Source organism: Melanerpes formicivorus, unplaced genomic scaffold (genome assembly GCF_026170545.1).
Source record: "Melanerpes formicivorus ecotype bairdi unplaced genomic scaffold, bMelFor1.0.p_v2 SCAF_27, whole genome shotgun sequence".
Lineage (NCBI taxonomy): Eukaryota > Metazoa > Chordata > Aves > Piciformes > Picidae > Melanerpes > Melanerpes formicivorus.
The window spans coordinates 4110875-4124422 of record NW_027142379.1 but is presented as its reverse complement, the minus strand read 5'-3'; the positions used below and the strand labels follow the sequence as shown (position 1 = coordinate 4124422).

Sequence of the window (13548 nt, the reverse complement as noted above, 5' to 3'; positions counted from 1 at the left end):
TCAATCTCATCTCATGCTTAAGGTTAATTCAGAACCTCAGTAACCCACCTCTCCAGGGAACTCCCAGCTATGGAGTCCTACAAGCTGTCAGCAAGCCTCAAAAAGGGTTGGGTTTAGCAGAATGTGTGAAGGTTATGGAGTTTTGTGTTACAGGGATGAAGACATCAAATGAAGCAAAAAAATTTTGGAGAATATGTAGAAAATATCAGACACTGTCACCTAACTACTGACAATTATAGTGGGGTATAATGCCCAAGTGTTGGCACCACAGGGCAGCCATTTCACTATCAGCCTTTCCTTTTCAGTATTAACTCAAGCACTCAGGAATTAGCAGAGGGGAAGGGATTCCCAGAAGGAAAGAGCAACTCCACAGGACACTGTGTTATGTCTCAGTACAAGTCAACTGAGGCATTGCCAGTAGTCATGGGGGTTAGAGGTAGCTGATAGCTCTTCTCCAAGGTGTCCTCTGCAGTAGGGAGATAACTCAAGGAAAATATGTTGAGAAGAAAAACTGTCCATTTAAAACAGCAAATAAGTAGCAGCAAAAGCTCTACCAGTAAATTAACCACTTGCTTTCTGTCTGCCTTTCCACTCAGACTCAGAAAACACTTTTTAGAACACCCCAATTCTTAATTTTCACCACAGAAGGTATAGGACTGCCTGCCACCAGGACCAGAAATCACAAGGAGGAAGTGCTTAATGAGCACTGCCAGCCATTATCTTTTTAATGAGAAAGTTTCTAAAAGTAAGAATCCATTTTACTATCACCATTTCCATTCTTTTTCCATGATGTTTTCGCCAGCCTGGTGAGACATGTCACTTCAAGTGTGACTCAGAACACCAAATTCAGATAAAATATCTCCATAGTTACACACCTCTGTCTTGCAACAAAGTGCCAGTTCTCCATGGCTCTGCTTTCAAATTTTAAGTGCTGATGCACAGTAAAAATGCCTTGCATCAATCACCATGATTGACTTGTTTTCAGTTTTTAGACAGCAGCTAAAACACACAACATTTTGTCCTCCCCAACTGTAGGTGAAAGAGCTCAAATGAAATAATCTAAAAATGCATCTCACCATGTAAAAGAACACTGTGGAGTGATATAAAAGGGAGGATTCAGCTTGAATTTGTCACAAGAGAAATTCCAAAGGGTATGTATTTGAAAATAGGAGATATACTGCCCATACAAATAAGCAAAAGTAGAATCTACTATGACAATCTCATAAATTATTGTAAATTCAACTCTTACATTTGCAACATTCAGAAATTGAGATATTAATGAAATTTTAATTACATTATGTATATTCTTTCATTTAACACAAGTATGCCAATGGGATTTATATTTCCACCCTTCTTTAGAAGCCATTAGAACACATTAAACAAGAATTTACAGAACACAAGTCCAACTATCTCATACAGAGTGCCTGTTCAGAACATAAGTGTATCCAAGCTATCAAACTTTTTTCCAACTAGACCTACCATGTACCAGATAAAATGCTTTTCATTATACTGAAAAAAACACTGCTCATCTGCTCTGCTAAATAAGGTTAGTCAGTTTGACTGGATGCATCTAACCCTACAGACAATATCACCAGTCAGAAATGCACTGCTGGGGTTACAGGTAAGCCCCAAAGTGATAATTCTTATTTCTAGAAATGGGAAGTTTTATCTACCTTGGAACTATCTCAAGTTCTGATTTCTGGTGTTGCACTCTGAAGTTACCATCACCTTGAATATTTGTTTTATGAACTGTGAAGAAATGTAGGTTGGACTTGAACTTCTTTCACTGACTCCCGGACCTGCAAATAAAGCCTGCAAGTCCTACAGAAACATAAATTCACTTGACACACCTGAGTTCAATAGCTGATTCCTTTTGGGACCTGTGATAATTTCAGCATCTGTTTGAAGCACCAGTAGCACCAAGTCTAGAGCTCTCCGCCATGCCTCTGTCTTGGCTGTAACATTATCATAAACCTTTAAACCCTCTCCATGGTCACCAAAAGGACCAGAACCACCTCTGAGAAGAGCACCTTTTCTAAACTCCTGGAGTATATAAGCTGAGGGAGAGCCACAGTCAGCTGCCTTTTTGAGGTGATGATCAACTACAGTGCAGGCTTCCAACTCAGACGCAGCCTCTGCAGCATTACACATAACCACTGAAAGATACTGCTTCCAGCCACTTGCTAATGCTTGGAGAACAACTGATCTGTACTCCATCCCAGCTGCTGCCAGCCAAGGACTGGGAAACTCTTTCACAGTGTCTCTGCTTGTTGGCTGCGATGGCTGTTCTGCAAGCATCTGAATGTGACTAAGGCACAAGAGCTCCACTGCACCACCGCCAAGAAAAACCTTCTTGTCATTTAAAGCATGATGTAGTCGATACACTGAAGTCCAGAACTGGTCTTCAATGAGCTGCACCTTTGAAGCTACAGTAGTGGTGAGCACAGCTGTGAGCAGGGCAATTCCTTGTGCTTTTACCCTGACTGGCACAAGCTCACCCAGATCCACTGCACGCCCATCACAGGCCTTCCACAGCTCCACTTGGGCCCCACTGCCCACACAAGCAGCATTCACTTGGGTGAGGTATGTCACTGGCTGGGCGCTGGTGACCTCCTCAAAGGCACGTAACACATCCCGACTCACAGAACCAATTACCAAGATACTGTTTGCTACACACCTTTCCATTAAGTTTTCACATACATTTCCTTTGACCAAAACCAAGTTTACTTCAAAGCTTATCAGAATATCTAACATACTGCTTAGCCATGAGTCTCCTGCTCTGTCTTCCTGTAGGATAGGGCTCTTCAATATGGTCCTTACATTACGTGGTCTATTAAAACCTAAGTGGCGGTATTTTTCAGTTAGGTCACCATCCACTAGCAGAATATGAAGGGGTCTGTCTTCAAGGTGTTTGATAACTGTGGCTTGTTCTGGTGATACTAATGTGACAAAGCCCAGAGAGACACAAGAATAGCTTTCAGGCAGGCCCAGTAAACAGCATGTCACAATTTCTGCAACATTAAACTGGGAAGAGCCGCTGCATTCTGCTCGCTCTTGCTGATATGCAACAACGCTCTGGAGAAGTTTTGTGCTAGTCTGATTTCCATGGCTCAAGGCCATTGCCAGGTGTCCTAAACCAGAACATTGACATGGATATGCTGATGATCCTAGAGTGCTGAAGTATCTGCTCCGGGTTAACTTTTGTTTGCTGCAGCCAGAGGCAAAACCACTACTTCCAGAAATCAACAATGCACTTTTGTCACCTGCTGGTTTGACAAGAGATGCCACTGAATCAAAGCCAGCCAAAGGTGAGACCACACACTTGTTAAAATTACAATCTTTAGGCTGGGAATGAGAATTTATTTGAGTTACTTTTTCTGGTGCAGAAATCTCTTTTTGAAAATAATGGGAAATCTGAGGATTGCCACATCCAATTTGGCAAGTTTTACTTTGAACACTGCTAGAACACAGCTCTTTATTGACATCATGTATTGATCTTTGAAGACACTGGACTCTCTCACAGCAAGAGTTCAACCCCTCAGACATCACAGATACTATTGCTGAAATAGGCACATTCTGCTGGAGGCACTCCACCACGGCACTGCTCCACGCACCAGCGAGAAACAACAGGGTACTCATCCCAGTCTTAAACTCTTTGTTTTGTGCCTGAATGCTTTCATTTAGAAGCTGTCCAGCAGCACTGGTTAAATCCAAACTTTCAAACAGTCTAAAAGCAGAGCAAATCAATGTGCTTTGGTTGGTGCTTTCATCCACAATGAATTTACATGATTTCGTTGGCCCCAGTAATGTTCTTCCAGCTAAGGCTAAGGCTGAGAGTTGCTGAAGTCCAACATGTCTTCTTGCATTCACATCCCTGAAAGCCATGGACAGCAGGCAGCATCTGTGAACAGAACACAAACTTATTGCCCCATCCTCACAGCACTCCCGAGCAGGCATCACCAATAGATCAACACTGAACACTGCTCTCCTGGGAAGCTCTCTGTACAGAACAGTTCTTCATCCTGTGCACTGTTTCTGAGACACGGCTGCACACAGTTGCTGAAATGGTGCGTTGCTGAAATACCATGGAATTTTTAATTGCTGGCAAATTCACTACACAAGAAATGTGCAGTGAGAAGTGCAGTGAATTCCAGTGATTCCTTAAACATGAGGCAGTACAGATGGCACAGAAGTACCATTTCCCTCCTGACGTCCTATCTGGAATTTCAGTTATTTGCCTTACGAGAAAAGTTCATTAGAGCAGAATGGACAATTATGTGCAAAACAAGTGGTCTGTAGAGGTCTGGTTTGGGTACCAATATTCATGTCACTGCCTTTGCCCTTCAAATCTGGAAAAATATAATCAAGCTTATTTTATTCCAATTCTTTATTCCACTGAGCAAGCATCAGTACTTCATTGAACATGTAGAAAAGAATGCCACTTCTTCATACTTCACCAAAGCAAACTGCCAAAATTTTAAAGTCTTCATCTACCACTGAGTTTTAACATGTCAAATATAAATCTTCTTTCCCTTGAAGTCCCTTCCACACCACAGTGCTGTGGCAGACCACAGGGATTAAACTAAAACTTTTTTTTCTCTTTTGGATGAAAAAGTATACACACCAGAATTAATAAGCCTTAGCCACATACATTTTACACTCAGATTCAAACAATTTATTTCATCTCCCTAAAGGTCCTTTTGCATAGCTATTCCAAAACAATTAAAAAATTAAAGAAATTAGTTTTCCATCATGTTCATTGCAAGTCCATCTGAACATTATCTCAAATGAAGACAAGATGTGAATTAAAAGAGCAGAGCAGGCAGCCAAAAATAACCTTTATACACTGACAGACCTGGAGTGCTACTCCAAACCGATACCAATGTTTCCCCTCAGTTCCTAGATACAGCTTGAAGTACTAAAAAATAATTAACCAAGAAGTTATAGTAGTCTACAGTTATAATAATACATTTAACAAAAGAACTTTTAGATAAGCAGGCAGTTTTGACTTTAACAGTGTTCTGGGAGCGCACATCTGAAAACCTCCATCCCAGCTGCTTAAGAGCTTTTCTGCAAATATTTCTTGGCAGTGCCTTGCCATAATGGTCTAGTCATGCTATGTATCCCTGCCAGTACTTCTAGTAATAATAACAATGGCAAATAAATAAGCATAATTGCTCCTTTTTCTTAGCAGAAATCCTTATTATCATAACTATAAAGTGTGATTAAGCACTAGTTGTTGGATGACAAAACTCAGTATGAACAATTTCCCCTACTCCTCAAATAACCTCATAATTCTGATTTCCCTTGAGGATTTACTGATATGGCCGTTCTTGTGAGCAGTTTTGCTGTTTTTCTTTGGGTGGGAATGTGTTTGTTTTCTGTTAGTTTTGATAGAAAGAACAAGTAGTCAGTTTGTGGTGCTCTTCATAAAAGGAAAGAGCTACATTAGCTATGCTGAAAGGGCCAGCAATACTCTCTCTTGACCTTAGGTTCAATTTATGTTTGCACAGATGGGTTTTGGAGGTCTCAAGTGAAGAACTCTGGGATACAAGAGGTAGGCTAAACATCTATTACTCACTTTGTCTTACAGCACCTGGACCATGAAAGCTAAACTGAACCAACACCATTTAAAATCAGGTTTCCAAATTAAGGTTGTTTCCGTGAAATGCTGTCCAAAAGCCTTGCCTGCAAGCACTTGCACACAGCCTCTTGTGGCAGCGCTGGCACACAATGAATGCAAAATGGGTAGAAAATGTCTGCTTGCAACTAAACTACGTGCTCAGGTAACAGCCACAACTTACCTGGTCTACCTAAAAGCCAACTCTGTTATCATTAATGTGGTAAGAGGATCATGGAGTGGTGCAACTGGCCCCAAATGCCCATGGTGAACCAGCCAGCCCAACGTCGTTCGCAGCATGGAAGTGGCAAGCAGCCCCTCCACAAGCGAGAGGGGTAGGGGAGGAACTGAGGCCGCTCAGCAAGCTGCGCGGAGGTGCCCTGCTCAGGCCTAGCCGCTTCTGGGCTGAAGGGCTAGGCCCTTCGCATCAGCCCCACAGCAGGGGGGGTACCGGTTCCTCACCGGTTCGGCTGCACTTCCCGCCGCTGCGGCTCAGGTGATGATGTCTGAGGCGAGGAGCGGCCGCCGGCCGCCAACCGCCGCCGCGCGCCGCGTTGCCAGGACACCGCCAGCGCCGCTTGTTTGTGCGCCCGGCAGACGGGGTGGCCCCGCGCTCTCGTGACGCCACGAGCCCGCCCGTTGCCACTGGCCCAAGCTAGGGGAGAAGGGCGGGCTTTTCGCTACGCCCGGCTTGCTCATTGGACAGCACGTGTTCGCGGCGAGCGGTTGGCTGGGCCGTCAGGCGCAGCGGGGCCGAGAGTCCCGAGCGGAGCCGGAGCGGCGTCCCCGCGGCCAGATGGTGAGCGCCCTTCTTCCCTTCACCGCGGGCTCCCCTACCCCTTGCCGCCTTCCACAAGCTCCCGGTTGAGCTCCTCCGCGCCTTCCCACTTCTGTCGGCGGCCGGGGCTCGGCTTTCACGGAGCCCTCCGCTGATAGCCAGCCGCCGGCAGCCGTCGGGCTCGAAGTACTGTGGGAAGGCCAAGGCCGTCTCTGCCGCTCGGTTTTCTCGCCCCATGCGGAAGTCAACATCCTGGCCCAGAAGGGAGAATCACGCCACACCCCGCAAATTTAGCACTACGAAAAACACCCCCAACAATTGCAGAATAGGGCACCTGCTTTGGGAGTGTGGGCTAAACCGGAGGAAACGTGCCTGGTTAATCCTAGCACAGTTTAACTGACTCAGTCCCGGCTCATCCAGACCCCTGTAGCACGTAGCTAATTTGAATGGCATTGACTGGTTTGGCTTGGAAGGTACCTTACAGATCATGTCATTCCAAAGCCCTTGCAGTGAAGCAGGGACACCTTCCACTAGACCAGGTTGCTTCAAAGCCTCATACAACCTGACTTTAAACACTTCCTGGGATAGGGCATCCACATCCTCTCTACACAACCTGTGCCAGTGTAGTTGTTTTATGTAATTCAAACAGTTGAAGTTGGCAGTGGGTGGGACTGCTCTTCCTTCCATGAATCTGCAGTATCCAGACTGAAGGACTAAACTCTCTGCTGCTGCTTTAGAACCAAACTATACATGAGGAAAGTATCTTTCCTGCTCAATAATGTGGGTGGGGTGGGGGAACACTCTGTACTGCACTAGCTTACACCAGAATCTGGAAAGGTCTCAGAAGTGCCCTGAATAATAATGCACCAGCTCAGCACAAGCCGATTAGTTCTTAAGGGACAGATTTTGAGTTATGTCATTGCTACCACAGCCATGTTGTTACCTAGCACCACAGTTTGTTGCTGGGCAGGCAGTCTAGAGCTATGCAGCTCCTTTTAAACTTTGTTCTAACAGAACAGAGACTATCAGACATTGCATTTCAGCACTGACTGTGAGGAGTGGCTGAATCTGAGTCCCACCTACAGTCAAGATCCTATACAACCAGCCTTTTTAGCTCCGAGGACGATTTACTCACGTTTTCCAGGTGAAACCAGTCCTGACACATCAACGCTACCAGCAGGAGGTGCAGGGGGTCTTAGTTACATCAGTGGAACGTTCATTTTCAGAGTGCCCGCCTGTTTTTCTGGCATTACTCCTTTAGTTAATGAAAACATGACACTCAAGTATGTATTCCCAGTAACAAAGTCTTCAGCTTGTTTTCTTTCTAAAATAACCAAAGAAAATGAGTGTTAAAACTCCAGTGTCCATCACTTGCAGCAAAGAATCTCTTTCACTTCTGCTACAGCTTTAGTGTTGTTATTTATAATTTTTGCTGTGGTTTCAATTTTCCCAAGAGGGGCCTGTTTCTTACCTTTTCTCTCCTTCACTTTCTGAAGGCTTCAAACTACAGAAAACCTGGCTTAGGTACAGCCCAGCGGAAGAAAAGCGGCTTGAAACCTGAACTTACGGAAGAGCAAAAGCAGGAGATCAGAGAAGCTTTTGATTTGTTTGATACCGATGGATCTGGAAGCATCGACGTAAAAGAACTGAAGGTTTTCAAACTTCTTTTTCTTGGATGGAAATCTCTCTGGTCTCAAAACTGTAGCTCCAAAAATTACCTGGTTTTTAATTTAAAAAACAAAACAGAGTTGTGTTTCAGTAGCACTTTAGGTAGTGTGTGTGTGTGTGTACATACACATAGCATCGCACAAAGGAGAAGATTATTCTCAGTTCTCTCCATATGTTTATATGTCTAATCTTTTTTTAAGCATCAATCTTTTATCTCAATTATCTCCTCCTCACATGCACTCACTCTTCCTCAATTTCTGCATATGTAACCTAGAAGCATGAATTACCTCATCCTGTGGTTTATCTCAGGATTTATTTGGAAGCACTTCTGCTTGGGTAAGGAGAGCATGTTCTCTGAACAGAGATGATAGATGTTAAAATGTAGTTCTTGAAATGGGAGTGAAATGATTTAGCATCAACCATTTAACATGATTCTTCTTTTTTCAAAATGAGTTTAAAATAATGGCTGTCTTACAGCAGAAAGTGTTCCACTCTTAATAGAGAAAATGGAACATTTTCAGTTGTCCCATTGCAAGAAACTGGCCAGAAAACACACTTCAATGAAATGTTAAATTTCTGGTGAGTTGGCACTTACCAGCAGAAGAGTGTTTAGGGAGAAAATTTCTGCCTAGTATTAACTATTGATTTCCACTAGGGCATACAGGAAGAACAAATATTCACAGTTCAAATCTTCCTCTAGTTGCATGTTCTTGAAACTTCAGTCTCTGCATTAAACATGTTGTAATCATCTAGCATATCAGGATTGTAAAATTGCTGATAAACACCCAAGTAGCAAAATCGTTGTTCTAGGCTAGTGAAATGCCAGAGCCTAGTTTTATACACTGTAAACATGCAGCATTTGCAGGGCAACTTTCAGTACTCTGTTCACAGTAATGCTTTGTATGTGCTCTATAAGGCTTTTCATCCCCTCATCTCAGCTTTGCTGAGGCTGAGACACTTAGGGAGTATTGTCAGTTCCCACCTGCTCCTCCCCACCACCTAGACAGAAGTGCCAAGAACTATACATAGGGATTTCTTCTGTCTCTGTGTACTGGATTGTGTCAGTTACTTGCACATAATTCCACACCCACCAAAACTGATGGGCATTCTGCCCTTCATTTCAGTGGACTGAGATCACATCCCTGGTCTCCACCCTCCCTGAAGTCCTGTTTCGATAATCCAGTCTCTTTGGGAACTAAGTAGATTGGAACCTTTACCCAATTCAAACACAAAAAGCTTCTCTCAGTTTCAGAAATATATCCATGTTCCATGTGAATCTAAAGAGCATATACACCTGAATCTTAGGAATATCAAATCTATTACTATTTGGAAATATGAAACAAGCAGGTAAGAACTCAGGAAGTTTTCATTGCAGTGAGTTATCATTACAGTTTTGGAGGAAGAAGTTAAACAAGCTTCCAGGCAGCTGCTGACACTAACTGTTTTTTGGTGCAGGTTGCAATGCGTGCTTTGGGCTTTGAGCCAAAGAAGGAAGAAATTAAGAAAATGATAGCAGATATTGACAAAGAAGGAAGTGGCACCATTGACTTTGAAGACTTTTTGGCTATGATGACACAAAAAATGGTAGGAATTCGTAATAGAAATAATTGTGAAAGCGTTAAAATATGCTGACAAAGAATATCTTGGTGGCAGCAGGTGTTTTCTAATAAATTTATGTTTTACTTTTCTTTTAGAGTGAAAAGGATTCAAAAGAAGAAATCCTGAAAGCTTTCAGATTATTTGATGATGATGGAACAGGAAAAATTTCATTCAAAAACTTGAAAAGAGTTGCCAAGGAGCTGGGAGAAAATTTAACAGATGAAGAACTGCAGGTAAATTCTGATTCATCAGGGCTCCTAAGGATGGGTGGAAATTTATGCCTATACAAAAAGGGTTGAGAGGTCAGAAAGATGAAGAGTAACCAAATACACAGTTATGTTTTCACATGAGGTGCTGTTGATTTGTTGTAGGAAATGATCGATGAAGCGGATAGAGATGGAGATGGAGAAGTGAGCGAGCAAGAGTTTTTGAGAATCATGAAGAAAACAAGCTTATATTAATATTTGTTGCCTTGTTATATAGCTGCTCCAAAAGATAACCTGGAAACAGACTTAAAAACTGGGCTTGTGTCTCCTGTCTAGTTTCTTCCATTTAAAGAGAGTATGAAAGGACAGATTTTTGTCTTTTTATTGTTTTTGGTTGGCTTTTTTAGCAAATTTAATGGGGGAAAGGGTGGCTTCATTATCCAGAACTGTTAAGAAAGATACTGCAGAAGTGAAAAGGAAGGATGACCTGAATCTGCAAGGCAGGTCAAACCCTCCTCTAACAATTACACTGATTGCCATTTTGGGTAAAAAATGCTGTGTTTCAACAATTTAAGTAAAGGATGTTTCACCTGAGGTGTGAAGATTCCCACTGCTGCTAGGAAAGGCCACTTTTGACTTTCCTAATGTGAGAGAATGAAAGTACAAGCACAGTCTTTTTATTCCTTTTAAAGCTTTTAGGTTATCTTTTGGTATATGTCTCCCTTTGGTTTCTGCCCGTGAAAGACCAAATCCGTTGGCTGTCTGTCTTCTTTTTCTGTATTAAACACTTGTTTTCCCATGGCAAGTTGTTTTTGGACCTCATGGGAAGCAAAGATACCCAGATTTGGGATTCCATTTGGAGCTGTGTGCTATCTGTGTATGTTCTTCTGATGATCTGAAACTTAACTTACTTGAATGTAACCTGCTTGGATTATCAAAGTTTATTGTGTGACCAGTCAACAATTTTGTGCCATTATTCTTACTCCCAGGACACTACAGAGCTGCTGTTATGCCCGGATTTTGAGTACTTAAAAAGTTCAGTTCTGCACTAGGATGAATTTTGCCTTTGGTCATTACATTCAAGCAGGGAGGACTCACATCCAAAGTGAAAAAATAGCTCACCTTGGACATCTGTGGAACACCAAATATATTTAGATCCATGTAAACCGAATTCATTTCAGACATCACAGGTTTGGGTTTTCTTAGGAGTAGCTTAAATTTTCTTAACTGTTGCAGATACTGTCAGTCTAGGACTTGCTGGAGAGCCACGTTGCCATCTGTACTGTGGTGACAAAGCAGTGACACACAACATGAAATCTGGTTACATGGTTCTGCAGGAGGGTTCATTCTTAGGTTCTGACAGACAGTCAGGTTGAAAACTGCAGGGAAATGGTGTAATCCTAAATTGTGTCTCTGTCCAGTAAGGTGCTTGAAGAGTTTGCTACAGCTTACAGTGAAGTAGCAAAATGTTCAGTAGGAAGGGGAGGGAAACAACAGTATTTCAGCAGTACTCATTAAGATCCCTCTCTTCTTCAGAGATCTTCTGCTGCTTGGCAGCTCTAAGGAGGGTTGTAGAAGGAAGGAAGAGCCAGCTCCTGGAGCTGCTTCAGTTCTCATGAGCTGTAAGGGCCCAGCAGGGGGAGAATTAGCTTCAGAAGTGTTCATTTATGTATCTTCTCAGTGTGCAGATGTGGACCTGGCACATTCTGCACCAGTCCTCCAAACAACTCTGAACAGACCTTCTCTAACCTGTACAGAAGTAGGCTTAAACCCATGGAAGAACAGGGACTGTGTAGGACCCTGGAAAACCTGTGAAGTCCCCTATTCAGTACCACATTCAGTTGCAGCAGACATAACCTGTCATACTTTTGAGTGTTTTAAAATGTCTATTACCTTTGTACAAGTGTGAAATAAAACTGTTTTGCAAGTTAAGGACTTTGTGTGCTTTATAACTTGGTGTGCTAGCAATGAAAACTAAATTGTCAAAAATCATTCCGAAGTGTTAAATGATTCACCAAGTACATTTCATTTCCATTTTTCTAAGAGCAAAATCCCTACGTGCTACAGGAGTCTGTCATGCAATCTCTCTCCCCTATGCTGATTAAAAGTTTCTGATACCAACCACTTAGTTTCAGAAAGGGAAATTTGAAGTTGCAGCTGGTAGGGGGAATCCCAGAGCCTATCAGAGTGCTGTACTTTTTCTAATGCTGCCACAGGAAAGGACTGATGATGTTTACCTATGATGCATGTCACTTCTCTCTTCCTGTTACAATCCCATCTCCTGACCTCTGCAGGTAGGAAACACAATTATACCACTGGTATGTGAAATGTTATTTCTGGCTTGCCCATCAATCTGGAATGCTGAGCAGTGGCTGAATTAGCACCAAACTTGCAAGCATTAACAGAACAAGGGCTGTGCTGTTTTATTCCGTGTGGCAGTGAGATAAATCTTGTTGCCTGTTCAGCCACATGACACCTAACAACAACACTGACAGCAGCCCACAGCACTGCTGTAGTTCCACATCAATTATTTTTCCTGTCTTTGTGAATCCCTCCTGTCCCTCCTAGAATGTTACATTTCCGTACATGGTGGAGCAAACGGAGCCCTGCTGAAGCCACTGGCATAAATCAGAGCTGGGTTTGAGAGAGGAATAGGTGCTGAACTATCCCTCTATCCCTTCAGGAATTTCATCCTCTTTCTGTGCTGGAAAAGACAACTCAGATCAATTAATTGGGGAGGTACCCAGCAGACATTCTTCCTGGGCTCTGTTCTGCTGCCTACTCAAGCAGCTTACCCTAAATGGAAGGGTTTCACTAGAGCAGACAAGATCACCTTTCTCTTCCTTCTCCCATTCACTCTATTCTCAAAAAGAAGAGCTGGGGCACTTCCAGGAGACTTGTATTATACTCCTTTGCACTGAAGCACCAAAAAGGAGGCAAAGCATTGATTTGGGTGGCCTTGCATGACCCATACCTCAAGGCACCTGAATCCAAGTTGTGATCAGTGTGTGTGTGTACTGACTGGCCTCTGCTGCAGAGGGGAAGGCACCAGTCCCAACCCTCCTGTGTTATTTACAGACTGATCTGGGCAGCAGTGGGGGCAACAGGAAGGTAAATAGCTGTGAACATCATACTAGGCATCCCTTTTCTCCTTCATGCCATCAGGTAGGCTGGGTTCTTACCTAGCATTTGCAGGTTCTCCTTGGATGGCTTGCAATCCAGATCCTGCAACACATCCATCCAGCTGAGACCCTTCATTCTGCGACATCAGCAAAGCCCAGTTCTCAGTTTGAGTGTTGGTGCTAGTCAGGTGCTGTACAGAAAGGAGATCAGAACTGCAATTTGTACTTGGCAAGCACCTAAACATCAAAGCATTGACAAGGTTGATAGCTGCATGGGAGAAGTAGAGAAGTGCAGCCTGCAAGGCCATTCATTTCTTTGCAGTTACTGTGTGAAAGAGCAAGCTGACCAGGAAGGGTGACTGCAAAAGACTGGAGGAATCTTGCATTGCCCAAAGTGCTCTCACAATCACCTGGTATGGAGCATGATGCTCTTGTTTCTCTAGCTGGGAGTTTGTTTTCAGAGCAATCAGCAGAGGATCAACTTACAGCGTTGCAGAAAAATAAGGGGTTCTTTTCAGGTAAGCCTAATCTTGGTTGGAGGAAAGCAACAGAAGA

At 43.2% G+C, this 13548-nt stretch overlaps 2 protein-coding genes and 1 long non-coding RNA gene across 4 annotated transcripts; 1 reads left to right on the top strand and 2 right to left on the bottom strand.

The window, feature by feature from the left end:
- Nucleotides 1-719: 719 nt before the first annotated feature.
- BBS12 (Bardet-Biedl syndrome 12) lies at nt 720-7716 on the bottom strand. 2 transcript variants are annotated; one of them, XM_068153985.1, is made up of 2 exons: nt 7534-7716; nt 720-3901 (listed from the first exon to the last, which is right to left on the bottom strand). In XM_068153985.1, exon 2 carries the CDS (start codon nt 3883-3885, stop codon nt 1822-1824), a length of 2064 nt encoding a protein of 687 aa, XP_068010086.1. In that variant the 5' UTR covers nt 3886-3901; nt 7534-7716; the 3' UTR covers nt 720-1821. The 2 variants fall into 2 exon arrangements, with proteins under 2 accessions (XP_068010086.1, XP_068010085.1); XM_068153984.1 differs by lacking the exon at nt 7534-7716 and adding an exon at nt 5805-6197.
- On the top strand, nt 6338-11803 carry LOC137448948 (uncharacterized). Its single transcript, XM_068153989.1, has 5 exons — nt 6338-6419; nt 7895-8050; nt 9522-9650; nt 9761-9898; nt 10037-11803. Exons 1-5 carry the CDS (start codon nt 6417-6419, stop codon nt 10124-10126), a joined length of 516 nt encoding a protein of 171 aa, XP_068010090.1. The 5' UTR covers nt 6338-6416; the 3' UTR covers nt 10127-11803.
- Nucleotides 7966-13143, bottom strand: LOC137448950 (uncharacterized). The gene is made up of 2 exons (XR_010989266.1): nt 13054-13143; nt 7966-8116 (listed from the first exon to the last, which is right to left on the bottom strand). It is a non-coding gene; the product is annotated as an uncharacterized lncRNA (long non-coding RNA).
- Nucleotides 13144-13548: the final 405 nt, after the last annotated feature.

Coding starts and splice junctions, on each gene's coding strand:
- BBS12 (XM_068153985.1), bottom strand. CDS start 3,885: ATGGCTTTCAGGGATGTGAATGCAAGAAGACATGTTGGACTTCAGCAA.
- LOC137448948 (XM_068153989.1), top strand. Junction 8,051..9,521: donor TCGACGTAAAAGAACTGAAG/GTTTTCAAACTT, acceptor TTTTTGGTGCAG/GTTGCAATGCGTGCTTTGGG. Junction 9,651..9,760: donor CTATGATGACACAAAAAATG/GTAGGAATTCGT, acceptor CTTTTCTTTTAG/AGTGAAAAGGATTCAAAAGA.